An 18,461-nucleotide genomic window follows, 5' to 3' on the forward strand; every position below is an offset into this window, starting at 1 on the left:
GGTGGAAATGGCATGGCAAGCCGTTCCACAGGACTACCTCCAGCATCTCTACGATCGTCTCCATGGGAGAATAGCAGCCTGCATTGCTGCGAAAGGTGGATATACACTGTACTAGTGCCGACATTGTGCATGCTCTGTTGCCTGTGTCTATGTGCCTGTGGTTCTGTCAGTGTGATCATGTGATGTATCTGACCCCAGGAATGTGTCAATAAAGTTTCCCCTTCCTGGGACAATGAATTCACGGTGTTCTTATTTCAATTTCCAGGAGTATGTATATATATATATATATATATACGGGGTGGTCCATTGATAGTGATTGGGCCAAATATATCACGAAATAAGAATCAAACGAAAAAAACTACATGATTGGCCCGCTAGATGGCGCTGCCATAGGTCAAACGGATATCACTGCGTTTTTTTAAATAGGAACCCCCATTTTTTAATACATATTCGTGTAGTACGTAAAGAAATATGAATTTTTTAGTTGGACCACTTTTTTCGCTTTGTGATAGATGGCGCTGTAATAGTCACAAACGTATAAGTACGTGGTATCACGTAACATTCCGCCAATGCGGACCGTATTTGCTTCGTGATACATTACCCGCGTTAAAATGGACCGTTTACCAATTGCGGAAAAGGTCGATATCGAGTTGATGTATGGCTATTGTGATCAAAATGCCCAACGGGTGTGTGCTATGTATGCTGCTCGGTATCCTGGACGACATCATCCAAGTGTCTGGACCGTTCGCCGGATAGTTACGTTATTTAAGGGAACAGGAAGTGTTCAGCGACATGTGAAACGTCAACCACGACCTGCAACAAATGATGATGCCACAGTAGGTGTTTGAGCTGCTGTCGCAGCTAATCCGCACATCAGTAGCAGACAAATTGCGCGAGAATCGGGAATCTCAAAAACGTCGGTGTTGAGAATGCTACATCAACATCGATTGCACCCGTACCATATTTCTATGCACCAGGATTGCATGGCGACTACTTTGAACGTCATGTACAGTTCTGCCACTGAGCACGAGAGAAATTACGGAACGATGACAGATTTTTTGCACGCGTTCTATTTAGCGACGAAGCGTCATTCACCAACAGCGGTAACGTAAACCGGTATAATATGCACTATTGGGCAACGGAAAATCCACGATGGCTGCGACAAGTGGAACATCAGCGACCTTGGCGGGTTAATGTATGGTGCAGCATTATGGGAGGAAGGATAACTGGCCCCCATTTTATTGATGGCAATCTAAATGGTGCAATGTATGCTGATTTCCTACGTGATGTTCTACCGATGTTACTACAAGGTGTTTTACTGCATGACAGAATAGCGATGTACTTCCAACATGATGGATGTCCGGCACATAGCACGCGTACGGTTGAAGCTGTACTGAATAGTATATTTCATGACAGGTGGATTGGTCGTCGAAGCACCATGGCCCGCACGTTCACCGGATCTGACGTCCCCGGATTTCTTTCTGTGGGGAAAGTTGAAGGATATTTGCTATCGTGCTCCACCGACAACGCCTGACAACATGAATCAGCACATTACCAATGCATGTGCGAACATTACGGAAGGCGAACTACTCGCTGTTGAGAGGAATGTCGTTACACGTATTGCCAAATGCATTGAGGTTGACGTACATCATTTTGAGCATTTATTGCATTAATGCGGTATTTACAGGTAATCACGCTGTAACAGAATGCGTTCTCAGAAATGATAAGTTCACAAAGGTACATGTATCACATTGGAACAACCGAAATAAAATGTTCAAACGTATCTCCGTTCTGTATTTTAATTTAAAAAAAACTACCTGTTACCAACTGTTCGTCTAAAACTGTGAGCCATATGTTTGTGACTATTACAGCGCCATCTATCACAAAGCGAAAAAAGTGGTCCAACTAAAACATTCGTATTTCTTTACGTACTACACGAATGTGTAATAAAAAATGGGGATTCCTACTTAAAAAAACGCAATGATAGGCGTTTCACCTATGTCAGCGCCATCTAGCGGGCCAAACATAGCGCCATCTGGTTTGCCCCTTCAAGCTAGACAAGTTTCTTTCTTTGTAGTTTTTTCGTTTGATGCTTATTTCGTAAGATATTTGGCCCGGTCGCGATCAATGGACCACCCCTATATATATGGTGAGTCACCTAACATTACCGCTGGATATATTTCGTAAACCACATCAAATACTGACGAATCGATTCCACAGACCGAACGTGAGGAGAGGGGCTAGTGTAATTGGTTAATACAAACCATAAAAAAATGCACGGAAGTATGTTTTTTAACACAAACCTACGTTTTTTTTAAATGGAACCCCGTTAGTTCTGTTAGCACATCTGGACATATAAACAAATACGAAATCAGTGCCGTTTGTTGCATTGTAAAATGTTAATTAGTTAATTACATCCGGAGACATTGTAACCTAAAGTTGACGCTTGAGTACCACTCCTCCGCTGTTCGATTGTGTGCATCGGAGAGCACCGAATTACGTAGGGATCCAAAGGGAACGGTGATGGACCTTAGGTACAGAAGAGACTGGAACAGCACATTACGTCCACATGCTAACACATTTTTATGGGTCTTTTTCACTGACGCACATGTACATTACCATGAGGGGTGAGGTACACGTACACACGTGGTTTCCGTTTTCAATTACGGAGTGGAATAGAGTGTGTCCCGACATGTCAGGCCAATAGATGTTCAATGTGGTGGCCATCATTTGCTGCACACAATTGCAATCTCTGGCGTAATGAATGTCGTACACGCCGCAGTACATCTGGTGTAATGTCGCCGCAGGCTGCCACAATACGTTGTTTCATATCCTCTGGGGTTGTAGGCTTATCACGGTACACAATATCCTTTGACGTACCCCACAGAAAGAAGTCCAGAGGTGTAAGATCAGGAGAACGAGCTGGTAAATTTATTCGTCCTCCACGTCCTATGAAACGCCCCTCGAACATCATGTCAACGGTCAGCCCAGTGTTAATTGCGGAATGTACAGGTGCGCCATCATGCTGATACCACATACGTCGACGCGTTTCCAGTGGGACATTTTCGAGCAACGTTGGCAGATAATTCTGTAGAAACGCGATGTATGTTGCAGCTGTTTGGGCCCCTGCAATGAAGTGAGGATCAATGAGGTGGTCGCCAATGATTCCGCACCATACATTTACAGTCCACGGTCGCTGTCGCTCTACCTGTCTGAGCCAGCGAGGATTGTCCACGGACCAGTAATGCATGTTCCGTAGATTCACTGCCCCGTGGTTTGTGAAATCCGCTTCATCGGTAAACTGGTAGAACTGCAACATATTCTCTGTTAATGCCCATTGACAGAATTGCATTCGACGATTATAGTCATCACCATGTAACTGCTGATGTAGCGACACATGAAACGGGTGAAAGCGGTGACGATGCAGTATGCGCATGACACTACTTTGACTCAGTCCACCGGCTCTCTCAGTGTCCCGTGTACTCATGTGTGGGTTCATGGCAACAGCAGCTAACACACCAACTGCACCCGCTTCTCATGTGACGGGCCTGTTACGGACCCGTTTGCGTGTTACGACCATACCTGTTGCATACAGTTGGCAGTAGATGTTTTGCGATGTGCGGCACGTTGGATGCTCTCTGTCCGGGTACCGTTCTGCATACACCCTGCAGGCTTCAGCTGCATTTCGTCGACACTCGCCATAGATGAGTATCATCTCCGCCTTTTCAGAGTTCAAATATACCATGGTCACAGTTCCTACAACACTACACTATCACAGACGTCTGGTAACACGGTGTACTACAGTTGGTCTGTGTGCGGAGACGAATGCAGAATAACATTAGCAGCAAGCGATACATGCGGACACTGCGACAGCTAGACCAAACCACAACAGTGCACTACAGCCACACTCGTAAAAACGGTCGTCATCGTAAGCATGTCCCTGCAGATGCTGCTCGCTGACTGTGGCCCGTGTTTGTTACAATACGCAACTGAACGTCGGAGGTTTCAAGCGTCAACTTTAAGTTACAATATCTCCGGATGTAATTAACATTTTACAATGCAACGAACGGCACTGATTACGTATTTGTTTATATGTTCAGATGTGCTAACAAAACTAACGTGGTTCCATTTAAAAAAAACGTAGGTTTGTGTTAAAAAACATACTTCCGTGCATTTTTGTATGGTTTGTATTAAACTATTACACTAGCCCCTCTCCTCACGTTCGGTCTGTGGAATCGGTTCGTCAGTATTTGATGTGGTTTACGAAATATATCCAGCGGTAACGTTAGGTGACTCACCCTATATATATATATATATATATATATATATATATATATATATATATATATATATATATAGGTGTGGGCGTATATATATATATATATATATATACGCGTGTATGATTAAGCACACACACCCAGACTGCTGTGGATGTGGAGTGTTGACTAACCTGTTATAAAGAGAGAGAGAGAGAGCGCTCAGTTACACTATTTCATGTGTAGATTCCAGTGGGGGCCCTAGTACTTATCCCTTCAGACCCTACATCTGGCATATCCACACTGCAGTACGCACAAAACAGTTAAGCGGGCTAGAAGTTTAAAACTGGATTGAAAGTCCAGTCATATTTAGAGGGTTTGGCGGTTACATCACGTGACTAGAAGCGTAGCCATCTTGGTCTTCACCCAAAGATTTTTGCTACAAATAATAATCATCAACAAAAATCGTTTACTATTGGTAGACATTCTGGTCATATTGCTATGCTAAAACACATTCCAGTGTTTCTCCTGCACATAGACAAATACTGAAACAGACTGATGTTGGATATAAACCAGCGTCCTCTAGGGAATTGAAGTGAAGTACACACATTCCAGACAATTAGGCCCAATAAGGGACTATAAAAACTACAGTCAGCATGTCTGTAGTTTTCATTATTTAATGTGCAAATCGATTACATGAACTACCAAGCAGCTATATTGACAGTCCAAATGTAGACTATGTCTTGCTGGAATTCCATGTCGCACATCTGGATGATTGTCTATTCATAAGCGAAATACACTCCTGGAAATGGAAAAAAGAACACATTGACACCGGTGTGTCAGACCCACCATACTTGCTCCGGACACTGCGAGAGGGCTGTACAAGCAATGATCACACGCACGGCACAGCGGACACACCAGGAACCGCGGTGTTGGCCGTCGAATGGCGCTAGCTGCGCAGCATTTGTGCACCGCCGCCGTCAGTGTCAGCCAGTTTGCCGTGGCATACGGAGCTCCATCGCAGTCTTTAACACTGGTAGCATGCCGCGACAGCGTGGACGTGAACCGTATGTGCAGTTGACGGACTTTGAGCGAGGGCGTATAGTGGGCATGCGGGAGGCCGGGTGGACGTACCGCCGAATTGCTCAACACGTGGGGCGTGAGGTCTCCACAGTACATCGATGTTGTCGCCAGTGGTCGGCGGAAGGTGCACGTGCCCGTCGACTTGGGACCGGACCGCAGCGACGCACTGATGCACGCCAAGACCGTAGGATCCTACGCAGTGCCGTAGGGGACCAAACCGCCACTTCCCAGCAAATTAGGGACACTGTTGCTCCTGGGGTATCGGCGAGGACCATTCGCAACCGTCTCCATGAAGCTGGGCTACGGTCCCGCACACCGTTAGGCCGTCTTCCGCTCACGCCCCAACATCGTGCAGCCCGCCTCCAGTGGTGTCGCGACAGGCGTGAATGGAGGGACGAATGGAGACGTGTCGTCTTCAGCGATGAGAGTCGCTTCTGCCTTGGTGCCAATGATGGTCGTATGCGTGTTTGGCGCCGTGCAGGTGAGCGCCACAATCAGGACTGCATACGACCGAGGCACACAGGGCCAACACCCGGCATGTGGGAGGATGTGGGAACTTAGTACCTGCTAATGCGTGTGTCATAGGATTTCGATGCAGGGATGGCAAAGTTCCTTATGTAGCAATTGCTTGTGGAGCAAAATACATGAGAATCTTTGAAGCACAGAATCTACCATCGTCATTAAAAATCATCTGAAAGTGCAACTTCATTGTGTATCTATATTACGACGAAAGTTTGTTGTAATGAAAGAAGAATGTGAACTATCTGTTTCAGTCACAGTTGTGAAATGTTTCATATGGTCACGACCTATTCGGCTGCTAGAGGCCATATTCACATCTGTATTAGTTGGTTTCTGAGGAATCAATCAAATTTATCACCGCCCGCATCTCGTGGTCGTGTGGTAGCGTTCTCGCTTCCCACGCCCGGGTTCCCGGGTTCGATTCCCGGCGGGGTCAGGGATTTTCTCTGCCTCGTGATGGCTGGGTGTTGTTTGCTGTCCTTAGGTTAGTTAGGTTTAAGTAGTTCTAAGTTCTAGGGGACTGATGACCATAGATGTTAAGTCCCATAGTGCTCAGAGCCATTTGAACCATTTTTGAAATTTATCACCGAGATGGTTGCCACAACAATAAAAGGGAAAGGGCATACCTCTGCCTCATAAAGAGAAAGTAACTGCAAAACCAACAATGTTCCAGCCTGGCATTCATTCGATTAAACCAAAAGGAACTCAGAGCTGATAGTTACGAAGATTTGATGGACTCTCTTAACACTGATGCTGAACGAGGAGGAGTTCTTCTTCCTACAACTTATATTGGCAACCCTCACAGTATGCTTAAAAATTGTCAGGATGCTATGGCCATTGTTGCCCTCCTAGCTAAGCCTGATCTGTTTCTTACAATAACTTGCAACCCCAAGTGCACTGATATTACCTCTCGACCGAAACCATGTGAAAGGGTTGAACATAGGCCTGAGTTAGTTTCTGGGGTCTTCATTTAAAACTGCAAGAGGTGTTGGACGATCTTTTAAAATAACATGTACTAGGCGTTGTCATTGGTTATTCTTGTGTTACTGAACTTTAAAAAAGAGGTCTCCTTCATTCACACATTCTGCGCATTCCGTCAGATGAAGATGAATTACGATCAGTTGAGGATGTAGACTCTTATTTGTGTAGAAGTTCCAACTAACGAAACAGACCCTGAACTCTTTGAAGTTATTCAGGAATCCACAGTACATGCATCTTGCGATACTATCATTCCAGTCCACTTACACAGGAACAAAAATGCATCTAAAAGTACCCAAAAGGCTTTCAGGAGCAAACTAATTTAAATATTAATGGCTACCTGTTTATAGACGACGCAATAATAGCGTCACGTTGACAGTTCCATCACTTATCAGTGATAATCCGTTAATTGTACCATACTGCAGATTTCTCAGTAGAAAACACCTGGCTCATATCAGTCTTGAGCCTTGTTCTTTAATCAAACAGTTAAATATTTGCACAAATCCGTATATAAAGGACATGACTGCGTGGCGTTACGATTGCGTTCGGAATCATCGCTGGGGGGAGTGGACGTTTACTTGAGCTGTCGTTATGTGGGTCTATCAGACCTTATGTGACTTTAACACAAACGCCGACTTTTCTACCGATTGTATGATCGAGCGGCTGCCTGTCATTTTACCGAGAGAGCACTTGGTGTACTTTCAAGTGGGATACGAAGCTGCTGCTGACCTCCATAGGGACCCCTAACTCGCGGCATTTTTAAATCGTGTAATGATAATATCACCGCCGCAAGTATCTTTACCACGAAATTCCAGAACATTTTCTGTGGACGAAAGGACCCTGGGTTATCCGCAAGAAAAACACCAAGTGCTCTGGACGCACTGTCAATCCACGCGTCATCAATAGGTATTGCGTACGACTTACTATTTCTTCAGGTCAAGGGCCGTAGTCGTTAGAAGATCTACGCATAGTTGTTGGAAAACTGGGGAACTCACTTCTCCAAGGTGTAGAAAAATTATGTCTAGTCACTCATACGCCGACAATGCTTTGTAAGGTGATTGTTTTATGCAGAGCGGTAAACTCGATTTTTCATGAATTGGACATACCTTAATCCTTCCGACTACTTCGTCGAATTGTTGTCCTTTAACCAAGAACTTATCATATTTTCACTGTCTTGGCTGGCAGTTCAACAAAACCCTGAATTTGACTGTGCACAAATTTCAGTTCTGACCAAAGATTTGCGAGTTCACTTATAACATTGTTAACAAATTCTCTGCTATTTTCAGATTGAAGAATGCACGGCGCCCCTACTGTTAGGAATATGTCATTCAGATGATAAGCCACTTCTTCAGCCTTCTTTGATGTTAACGCACGAAGGAGAACAAATTTTGTGAGATGGTCTTGGTAAACTAGAATGAATTTTATATTTGCGTCTGGTTGTGTTTGGAAATCAGTCAAATCGAATTGGCATCTGCTATTCATTTCCGAATGGAGAATTGGCTTTGAAAATAGCCCTCTTTTCTTTTTTGTCAACAAAAATTGATAAATAGAGGCATATCATTTCCTTTGTGATATTGGCATATTTTTTTGATGTCTCGGTTAACATCCTATCGCGACCACCATGACCCGCAGCTATATGAGCTGCGTCAGTCACATCATGAAGTTAATCAGCTGGAACAAAGTATTTTCTTCGTTGATCCATTATTGCATCAAGAAAGTATTTTATATTCCCTTCACTCCATGCAATGAGTTTTTCACATCAACAGTTTTCTAAACAGCAAATCGTTTCAGTATTCTTTTTTGTAATGATGTTCTTTTTTCCAACTTTTCCGCGTCTTCTACTTGTTTAACCAAATCACCATATTCGTCTCCTGATAACACATTATAATGAGAAGACTTTTTATTTTCCCCCAGAAACTTTTATCTCCACAGCTTTTGATTTTCATGTCTACGAAGGTTCGTCCATGATGAAACGCTTCACAATAATTATACTAGGATTATAATAAAATCTTTTAAACGCAACCAGAAACTTAACACGCGCACTCGTCGATGCAAAATACCGTTCAAAACAAAAAACAGTGCGAGCGAAGAGCGGTTGAGAGGCGAGTGGAGCGAGCCAGAGATGATTCGGGGATTTCCCGTTCCTATAGGCAGTGACATGTGTTTCGACTAGGCAAAATTAGTTCAGACTAGAACGTATCAGTTTATCCTAAAGCTTGTAAATTCTAACTAGGACAAACAGATTCGACTTAGACTAAACTGTTTTATCTTATCGGTAACAGGATGAACGAGTTTGACCTAGGCGAAACCAGTTCATCCTAAAATCGGGTTTGGCCGATAACATATACAACACCACTTGCCATAGGAACGAGGTCCAGCAGGTGTGAGAAAAGGTTTTAGAGAGCAAAAGTACTTCCAATTGTCCTAGAACTTCAGGAATCCAGATATTGTCTCAAAATCTCTTGTTCATAGAAATAGTTAATTTTGTCTAACGATTACTGTATGACTTGTGTCATAGAGTTAGCTGTCTCAGATTCTGATTAGTGTGGAAATGTCACATATTGTAATAAAGTCGGGTTTACAAGCTTTAAGGACTGTCTCATCTCTAATATCGCGTATCATAGTATTTGCAGTATCGTGGTGTTAATTTACATCTGGACTGAGTGCGACAAAGACCAGTGTTCTCTATAGGTCTCGTGTGGTATCCATTTTGTATTGTCAAACGACTGTCCAGGGGAGCCGGCCGCGGTGGTCTCGCGGTTCTAGGCGCTCAGTCCGGCACCGTGCGACTGCTACGGTCGCAGGTTCGATTCCTGCCTCGGGCATGGATGTGTGTGATGTCCTTAGGTTAGTTAGGTTTAAGTAGTTCTAAGTTCTAGGGGACTGATGACCGCAGCTGTTAAGTCCCATAGTGCTCAGAGCCATTTTTTTGTCCAGGGGACGTGCAAGACAGTTACGTTATGTGGGCTGCATGGAAATCAGGCGGAAGGCAATTGATTCAAATGGTTCAAATGGCTCTGAGCACTATGGGACTTAATATCTGTGTTCATCAGTCCCCAAGAACTTAGAACTACTTAAACCTAACTAACCTAAGGACATCACACACATCCATGCCCGAGGCAGGATTCGAACCTGCGACCGTAGCGGTCGCGCGGTTCCAGACTGTAGCTCCTAGAACCGCACGGCCACACCGGCCGGCGCGAAGGCAATTGACAACATGGCAACATGATAATACATTGAGATGTACTGTGGTACACTATATGATCAAAAGTGTCCGGACACCTGTCTGAAAATGACTTATTAGTTCGTGGCGCTCTCCATCGGTAATGCTGGAATTCAATATGGTGTTGGGCCATCCTTAGCTTTGATGACAGCTTCTACTCTCGCAAGCATATGTTTAATCAGGTGTTGGAAGGTTTCTTGAGGAATGGCAGACCATTCTTCAAGGAGTGCTACACTGAGGAGAGGTATCGATGTCGGTCGGTAGGCGTTCCAAAACATCCCAAAAGTGTCCTATAGGATTTAGGTCAGGACTCTGTGCAGGCCAGTCCCTTACAGGGATGTTACTGTCGTGTAACAACTCCGCCACAGGCCGTGCATTACGAGCAGGTGTTCGATCGTGTTGCAAGATACAATTATCATCTCCGCTTTCTACGACACACTACATATATGGTGAGTCGGAGGGCTCCCATTTAATTTCAGAGGTGCTATAATCATAAGCAATTTCAGATATGGTATAGAGCTCTATGTGGCAGCATATCCTCGTCCTTAGCCAATGGAAAAACTCGATTTAGAATTGTTTAACTTGTTAAAACTTACCGAATGGCTTCAGACGAAATCGAGAAAATGGTGATGTAATATTCAGCGCTAGACAAGTTTCATACAAGTCCCATGACCGACTAAAGCACTGAAAGTTATTTAAACACAAAACTGTGAACTGTACGGTAAAGCGAGCTACTTGTGACAGCTTGTCACCGATCGAAGAAACAGATTGTAATGTGGGTAGAGAACTATTAAGTGTTACTGACCGCTGGAAATAAAGTCTCCACTACGAGCATCTTTGAGCTCTAAGACGCAGAAGACAGTGTGGTCTAAGCCAGCTCAGAAAACGATCTCTAGACCATCTTGAAACCTGTCTTCATTTTCTGAGTCTCAACACAAAATATAAACTCATGTTATATAGACTTATAGGGACCTAAGTGCAACATATTGCACTCTCTTTCGCCTCTGTGTCAGAAACGCATCATGAGACAGGTTTCACGGTCGGAGATGGTCGAGCAAACTCACATTTCATATAATGACATCTCAGATATGCTCGACAGAATTGAAGGCAAATGATTTGAGTGACCGCACGAGCACAACCATATTTGTATGTTGGTATGGAAATGATTCTGACACAGAGAGCTATGGGATCGTGGATGCACATTTTGAAGTTAGAGGTCCCCAGATAGTAGCTGAACAGACGAGTGTACATTCTCGAAGAGTAGCTTCCTGTATTGTTTGCCGGTAAGAGACGATGGTAAACGTATCAGGACACTAGTTCATCCCATTTCAACATCCCGCATACGATAGCACCTCGACCATCTGCCATTTTGTCAGCCAGAACGCATCATCTTATTTGGTTTTCGACGTCTCCCTGTACTCGTAGCGTGCCATCAGAGTAGACAGACATATATCGTGAATCGTCACTATAGCCTACTTTTTCATGCTTCTAAGCTCCAAAGTGAGTCGTCTTGCGCAAATCCTAATCACTGCGCCCTGTGAGGAGCGTTGAGCAGAGGCACACTTCGGGGACGATGGTTTCTGTATCCTGTAGCGTGAAGATGGTTGCGGATGGCAAGTGAATTCTCTAGCGGCGGTTTTATCCAAGACTGGGTACTCCCGACACATCCTCGATAACTGACAAGTGAAAAGTCCAGGGCTCCAACGATCTCGGTGATTGAGTTTACCTTGCGTTGGGCAATCATGATCTCGTACCGCTCTTCTTGCCCACACTGTTTTCGACTGTGAAGCCGACGTCCAGTACGAATTCAGGCAACATACCAGTCATTAGACATACTGAACTATTTAATTCACCACAGAAGAGTGTTTCCCCTCTAACACAGAAACTATGTTTGTTTCAATCGCTCACGAGAGAGTGAGACATCGGCGCCGGTGGCCGTCCTTCAATGAACTTTCAAGAATCCGACCCCTTGGCTGGAAAGTGTTAACACTGTCTATGAACATAATAAGGATGTGCCTTCTCGAGCGAACCGTCTTTCAGTTGGCCCTACGTCTAATTTTTCAACAGCCCCCCGTAGCAGTGCTGACGTTAAGTGATGTGTAGATAACGTTCAGCCAGACTATCCCAGTTGTCTATTGTCACCTTCAGAGCACCAGCTGTCTTCTTGCTCTCAACTATACAATTGTCCGACGCAAACAAATGGCAGCACCGCCGTTTTGTACGTCAGCTTTGAACAGAAGTACAACGTTCACGTTATGTGTTTCATTTCCTCAAGTTATTGGTACTCTTGTAACTTGTTTTCAAATTTTCTGTTGTACGTCCATTCTAATCATCGCCATTGGTATGGACAACGACTTCACGAGAGAACTCAACAGTTTCTTCAGAAATTGCATCACCATGCTCTACCTGAATTATCCAATATCGATTAGTCTATGGCAATTATCAGCACAAGTGTAATAATACTTGTATTGCAGTTACATAGATATTTATGCAAATATAATATGCTTATTCGATTCTTGAAGTACCGATTTAGCTGGTGACAGAAATCAAAATACACTCCTGGAAATTGAAATAATAACACCGTGAATTCATTGTCCCAGGAAGGGGAAACTTTATTGACACATTCCTGGGGTCAGATACATCACATGATCACACTGACAGAACCACAGGCACATAGACACAGGCAACAGAGCATGCACAATGTCGGCACTAGTACAGTGTATATCCACCTTTCGCAGCAATGCAGGCTGCTATTCTCCCATGGAGACGATCGTAGAGATGCTGGATGTAGTCCTGTGGAACGGCTTGCCATGCCATTTCCACCTGGCGCCTCAGTTGGACCAGCGTTCGTGCTGGACGTGCAGACCGCGTGAGACGACGCTTCATCCAGTCCCAAACATGCTCAATGGGGGACAGATCCGGAGATCTTGCTGGCCAGGGTGGTTGACTTACACCTTCTAGAGCACGTTGGGTGGCACGGGATACATGCGGACGTGCATTGTCCTGTTGGAACAGCAAGTTCCCTTGCCGGTCTAGGAATGGTAGAACGATGGGTTCGATGACGGTTTGGATGTACCGTGCACTATTCAGTGTCCCCTCGACGATCACCAGTGGTGTACGGCCAGTGTAGGAGATCGCTCCCCACACCATGATGCCGGGTGTTGGCCCTGTGTGCCTCGGTCGTATGCAGTCCTGATTGTGGCGCTCACCTGCACGGCGCCAAACACGCATACGACCATCATTGGCACCAAGGCAGAAGCGACTCTCATCGCTGAAGACGACACGTCTCCATTCGTCCCTCCATTCACACCTGTCGCGACACCACTGGAGGCGGGCTGCACGATGTAGGGGCGTGAGCGGAAGACGGCCTAACGGTGTGCGGGACCGTAGCCCAGCTTCATGGAGACGGTTGCGAATGGTCCTCGCCGATACCCCAGGAGCAACAGTGTCCCTAATTTGCTGGGAAGTGGCGGTGCGGTCCCCTACGGCACTGCGTAGGATCCTACGGTCTTGGCGTGCATCCGTGCGTCGCTGCGGTCCGGTCCCAGGTCGACGGGCACGTGCACCTTCCGCCGACCACTGGCGACAACATCGATGTACTGTGGAGACCTCACGCCCCACGTGTTGAGCAATTCGGCGGTACGTCCACCCGGCCTCCCGCATGCCCACTATACGCCCTCGCTCAAAATCCGTCAACTGCACATACGGTTCACGTCCACGCTGTCGCGGCATGCTACCAGTGTTAAAGACTGCGATGGAGCTCCGTATGCCACGGCAAACTGGCTGACACTGACGGCGGCGGTGCACAAATGCTGCGCAGCTAGCGCCATTCGACGGCCAACACCGCGGTTCCTGGTGTGTCGGCTGTGCCGTGCGTGTGATCATTGCTTGTACAGCCCTCTCGCAGTGTCCGGAGCAAGTATGGTGGGTCTGACACACCGGTGTCAATGTGTTCTTTTTTCCATTTCCAGGAGTGTAATAGGTTTCTTCCCTTTTTTCTTTCGTAGTACTGTCGGATACTTACGGTACACTTTGTAAATGAATTCTCGTAGTTTTGGCGACACTGACAGCGAACGCTGTTTTCAGATGCTATTTAAGGGGAACATGGAACTATAATAGTTTTAGTGAAGTTTACCAATGAAATCAGGCCATTAATTTACTTGTTCGTTCTAAGCTTTCTCGCTGGCACCACATGCACTGGTAATTAATCTCACAGTGAATATCATACTAGCAGGTTATAACTAGAAACAAATAAATATGTTCGTGGCAGCTCGAAAGAAACGCGCCGAGTTAATTATTTTGTGTACCGAAAATCCGTCGTAGTTATTAAGCTACACAGCACTCACTTTGAAGCTCAGGATGGGGAACAATTCTGGTGTGGGGTTCCTTAGTGTAAGGCTGACCACTTCTTAGAAAGTATCTCTGACATTTCTTGAACTACTCTAGCACATACAACAGGAAAAAAAACACAAATTTAACAGCCACTTGTAGTTACTATAAAGTATTTTGCTAGAACAAAGGTAAACATCCTCAATGGCTATCAGCACAACGTTTTGTATGTATGTGGGTATACTGTGATGATAAATGTATACTACTGATAGTTGTCAGACGTGTGTGTTTTTCTCAATTCAGGATCAATAAAAATAACTCCTTTTGAAGCTGAATATGTACTTTATCGTGAGCTTCTTAACCTAATTTCAACAGAAAGTGTAATTGAGTTTGGTAAGGAATAAATGAAAGAATTAAGCAAAGAAATTTCGAGCATGCAGCTTGTTTCAGTTGATAACAGTATACAAATTCAACAAAATGATACTTGAATGGCGTAGTTACAATCTTCGGGAAAGGATTTAGAATATTCCCATTATATTAGCAGAGTAAATCAACTGAAACTGGCTACAAGGAAGAAATTTCATTAATTTATTATTCGTTGCGCTGTGAAATCATCTAAGTTCACAAATTACTAAATTCTTTGCTAGCGAAAATTCAGTTCACTACATAGATTTTCGCCATTTTTGTTACTTAAGTGACCGTTACAGAAAATTTCGATTTAAGATACACTAAATAAAAATCGGTTACCTTTTTGTCATTACTGCAACACGTGCCTTTATAGGCATCAAACATTTAGAAATGGACAGATAATTTGTTTTCCGCTGGGCCTTACCTGTTTGCATGGTGAAGATGATGAAAGACGAAGTGAGAAGCCAGTTAGCGTCCTCCTTAGTCAGGTCGTATATGCCGGGAATGCCCGCGTGGCTGGAGTTGCTCCGATAAGCTCGATTAACAAACTCACAAGGTGTATCATTCGTCTCCATTGCATGTATAAAAAAGAGAGAGAAATAAATGTCACGACAAGTTTATCTTATATGTTTTAACTTAGATATCCTAATTAGGAACAGTGCTACTGGCATGAGCTAATTTCATTTATGCTACTGAACGTGTATGTGCCACGCCTGGTATGAAACTGTTGTCAGGGTGGTTGGATGCAAGTGTCTTACGTGGGCTCTTTCAAACGTAAATCTGTTACAACTTCCCTTTGAGACTGTCAGATCAATGACTCTCGCTTTAGGGGTAACGACAGGCTGTTTCGACAAACAGGGTTTCCCGTACAAATTTAATCTGTTTACTTCCAGTCACACGAAGGACTTTGTAACTACCGAAATGTAGGTCGTGCAGTAAATATTCTGGAACACGGTCTTTCGGTTAGTAGCTTGGAGGCAATGAATAAGCTTTTATTCCCTTTTAAATTTTAATATGTAAACGTACCGTTTGAAGGGAATCTAGATCATAACATATGTTAGGCCTTTATTACACTAGGCCGCCAGGCAGCGTAGCCAGCCTCCCATCCGGTGGCGCTGCTCGTTATTGGGAATTGATTGTTAAAGAGCCTATTATATTAGGGCAGCCGGCGAAGCCGCCATAAATTGGCTGCCGTGCCCAGCCACCATTGGTGGCGGAGAGTCGTGGCAGCGCGTGTCTATTACATCGATCCGTCAAGGTCATGTTTCTCAGGACTGAAGACCACAAGAACAACAACATGTTCACGTCAAAGTGCGATAACCCTTCACAGGCAGCAGGTGTCAGCACTGACAATCGAGGGTATATGAAACATGAAACGTGTTGGGGGTAGGGGGGGGAGGGCTAAGGAGGGGGGGGGGGTGGGGGTGGGGACGCGAAATTCTGCAGTAGCTGTTGTTATGTGGAAACGAAGCGATTTATCTGTCGTTCAAGAGGCAAGCTCAATGGTTTTCGGGCCAATGGTAGAAGCATTCCCGTAACGACTAAGTTTGTAAAACTGTTCGTATGCCGCCGTGGCTGAATTATACTTTGCGTGGCAAAATGGCGCTATCCAAAACCGGCCCCAAGGTACCTGTAGTGCACTACTGGCCGTAGTTGACAGGTCTGAGACGACGGCTACGGGGATGTGTACGGGCGAGAAGCCGTGCTACTGTTGAGCAACTGACCGTGCAGATGACCCAAGGGGTTAAAAAAAAAGTGGCTCCTCAACGACCGTTCAGTGAACTTTGCTGTGTGTGGACCCCCTGCTGCAGGCGCCTGGATCATCGGCAACGGAGGCTGCAATTTTCACAGCAGTACTGTAACTAGACGTCCACTGAGTGGCAACAATTAGTGTTTTCATATGAATCACTTTTCATGATCCATCAGACAGATGGCCATTGGCATATTCGGCGTGAAACTTCTGAAAGCAAACACCGCGCGTCCTGGCCGAAGGAACGAGTTTTATGGTATGGGGAATGTTTTCGTGGCAGTTCTTGGGTGAGCCTGTCATTCTGGAACGTAAGGGGATAAACACAAGTATGTGTCTATCCTGGGGGACCAGGTGCGTCCCTACGTGGAATTTGCTTTTCTTCAATATGCAAGCAAGACAACACAACCTGTCACACAGCTCGCAGTCTACGTGTGTGGTTCGAAGAGCATCAGGATGAGTTTACCACACTTCCTTGGTCACCGAACTCCCCGGATCTAAACCCAATCGAGAATCTGTGCAATGACTCCTCAACAGAGAAACCTAGCGCAGCTGCCCACGGCACTGGAGTCAGCATGGCTCTACATCCCTGTCTGTGCCTTCCAGAACCATATTGACTCTCTCCTTGCACGTCTCGCAGCGGTCGAAGTTGCAGAAGGCGTTTATACAGGCTTTTGCCACGGGATCACATTAATGTGACTGGACAGTGGACATGTCTTTCTGCTTCAGTCTGCTTGTCGCTAATTCTGGCAACGTTGTCCAAGTGGTTTTCTCAGCATAGTAATGTTCAGGCTGAATAAATACCCAGTCGCTTTCAAAGACAGATATAGGGGTGGCCCAGACCTACCACACGAGCTAATTTTCATGAAAACGATGCGTCCAATTCTTTTAAACTTTAAGGACGTGTTACAAGTTGCCCGCATCTCGTGGTCATGCGGTAGCGTTCTCGCTTCCCACGCCCGGGTTCACGGGTTCGATTCCCGGCGGGGGTCAGGGATTTTCTCTGCCTCGTGATGGCTGGGTGTTGTGTGCTGTCCTTAGGTTAGTTCGGTTTAAGTAGTTCTAAGTTCTAGGGGACTTATGACCACAGCAGTTGAGTCCCATAGTGCTCAGAACCATTTGAACCATTTTTTGTTACAAGTTGGGACCTGAATTGCCCAGAACATTTTAGTGGAGATACCATTTAGCCTCACTGTTGCGACTGCGGGTCGGCTGTAAGTGTTTGTTATTGCTAATCGCTGCCTTCAGTGTGCAGAAAACTAGAGGAAACGAATCTCGATTCAAAATGTCAAGTAAGAGGAAGGCGCGAAAGTGGTCTGCTCGTGTGGTGTAACACGCAGCTCCTTAGACTGCGAGTCTGGAGCCGAGACAGACCCGTATCTAATCTGCACGTTGAATTAACGACCGCGGACTGGTACACCCACCCACCTGAGTGTGGCCTTTAGTCAGTTTCCCACGCTCGTTTAAGCAAATGCTGGACCCGTGTTCTGGCCCTAGACGAGACCTACCGACCTGCGTGCCATCCTCTGCCAATGGCGTCACTGGATGCGGTATAGAGGAGCATGTGGTCAACACATCGATCTCCCGATCGTTGCCTCACGGCGCTGAGTGCACCCTGTACCAGTCCTCCAGCCGAGGAAAATTACCTGGCGGTACTGGGATTCGACCCCGGGCCACCCGCATGGCTGTCAACCACACTGACCACTCAGCTACTGAGGTGGACAGGAAAATGCTGGGCTGGCCCCCAAATCTCTCCTCAGAGGATACAATACACAAACTGTTTAAATACGATAACACGCGGAACTAAGGTTACACGATTCACAGGCAATGGCGCACACGACATCTCCCCCTTAGGTTACATAGACGACTGTGCCGTGAAGAAGGGTGTCGGGCCACAAAACTAAACAATAAAATAAAA

General features: G+C 45.4%; 1 protein-coding gene across 1 annotated transcript in view; it reads right to left on the reverse strand.

The window, feature by feature from the left end:
• The window catches only part of LOC126184824 (putative ammonium transporter 3), a 265,519-nt gene extending 250,054 nt beyond the window's left edge, over positions 1-15,465 (reverse strand). The window contains exon 1 of the mRNA XM_049927407.1: positions 15,221-15,465. Within this exon, the coding sequence (XP_049783364.1) occupies positions 15,221-15,371 (151 nt within the window). The 5' untranslated portion in view covers positions 15,372-15,465. The remainder of the gene's footprint in view (positions 1-15,220) is intronic.
• Between the last annotated feature and the right edge of the window lie 2,996 nt (positions 15,466-18,461).

This window comes from Schistocerca cancellata, chromosome 4 (assembly GCF_023864275.1).
Source record: "Schistocerca cancellata isolate TAMUIC-IGC-003103 chromosome 4, iqSchCanc2.1, whole genome shotgun sequence".
In the NCBI taxonomy this organism is placed as follows: Eukaryota; Metazoa; Arthropoda; class Insecta; order Orthoptera; family Acrididae; genus Schistocerca; species Schistocerca cancellata.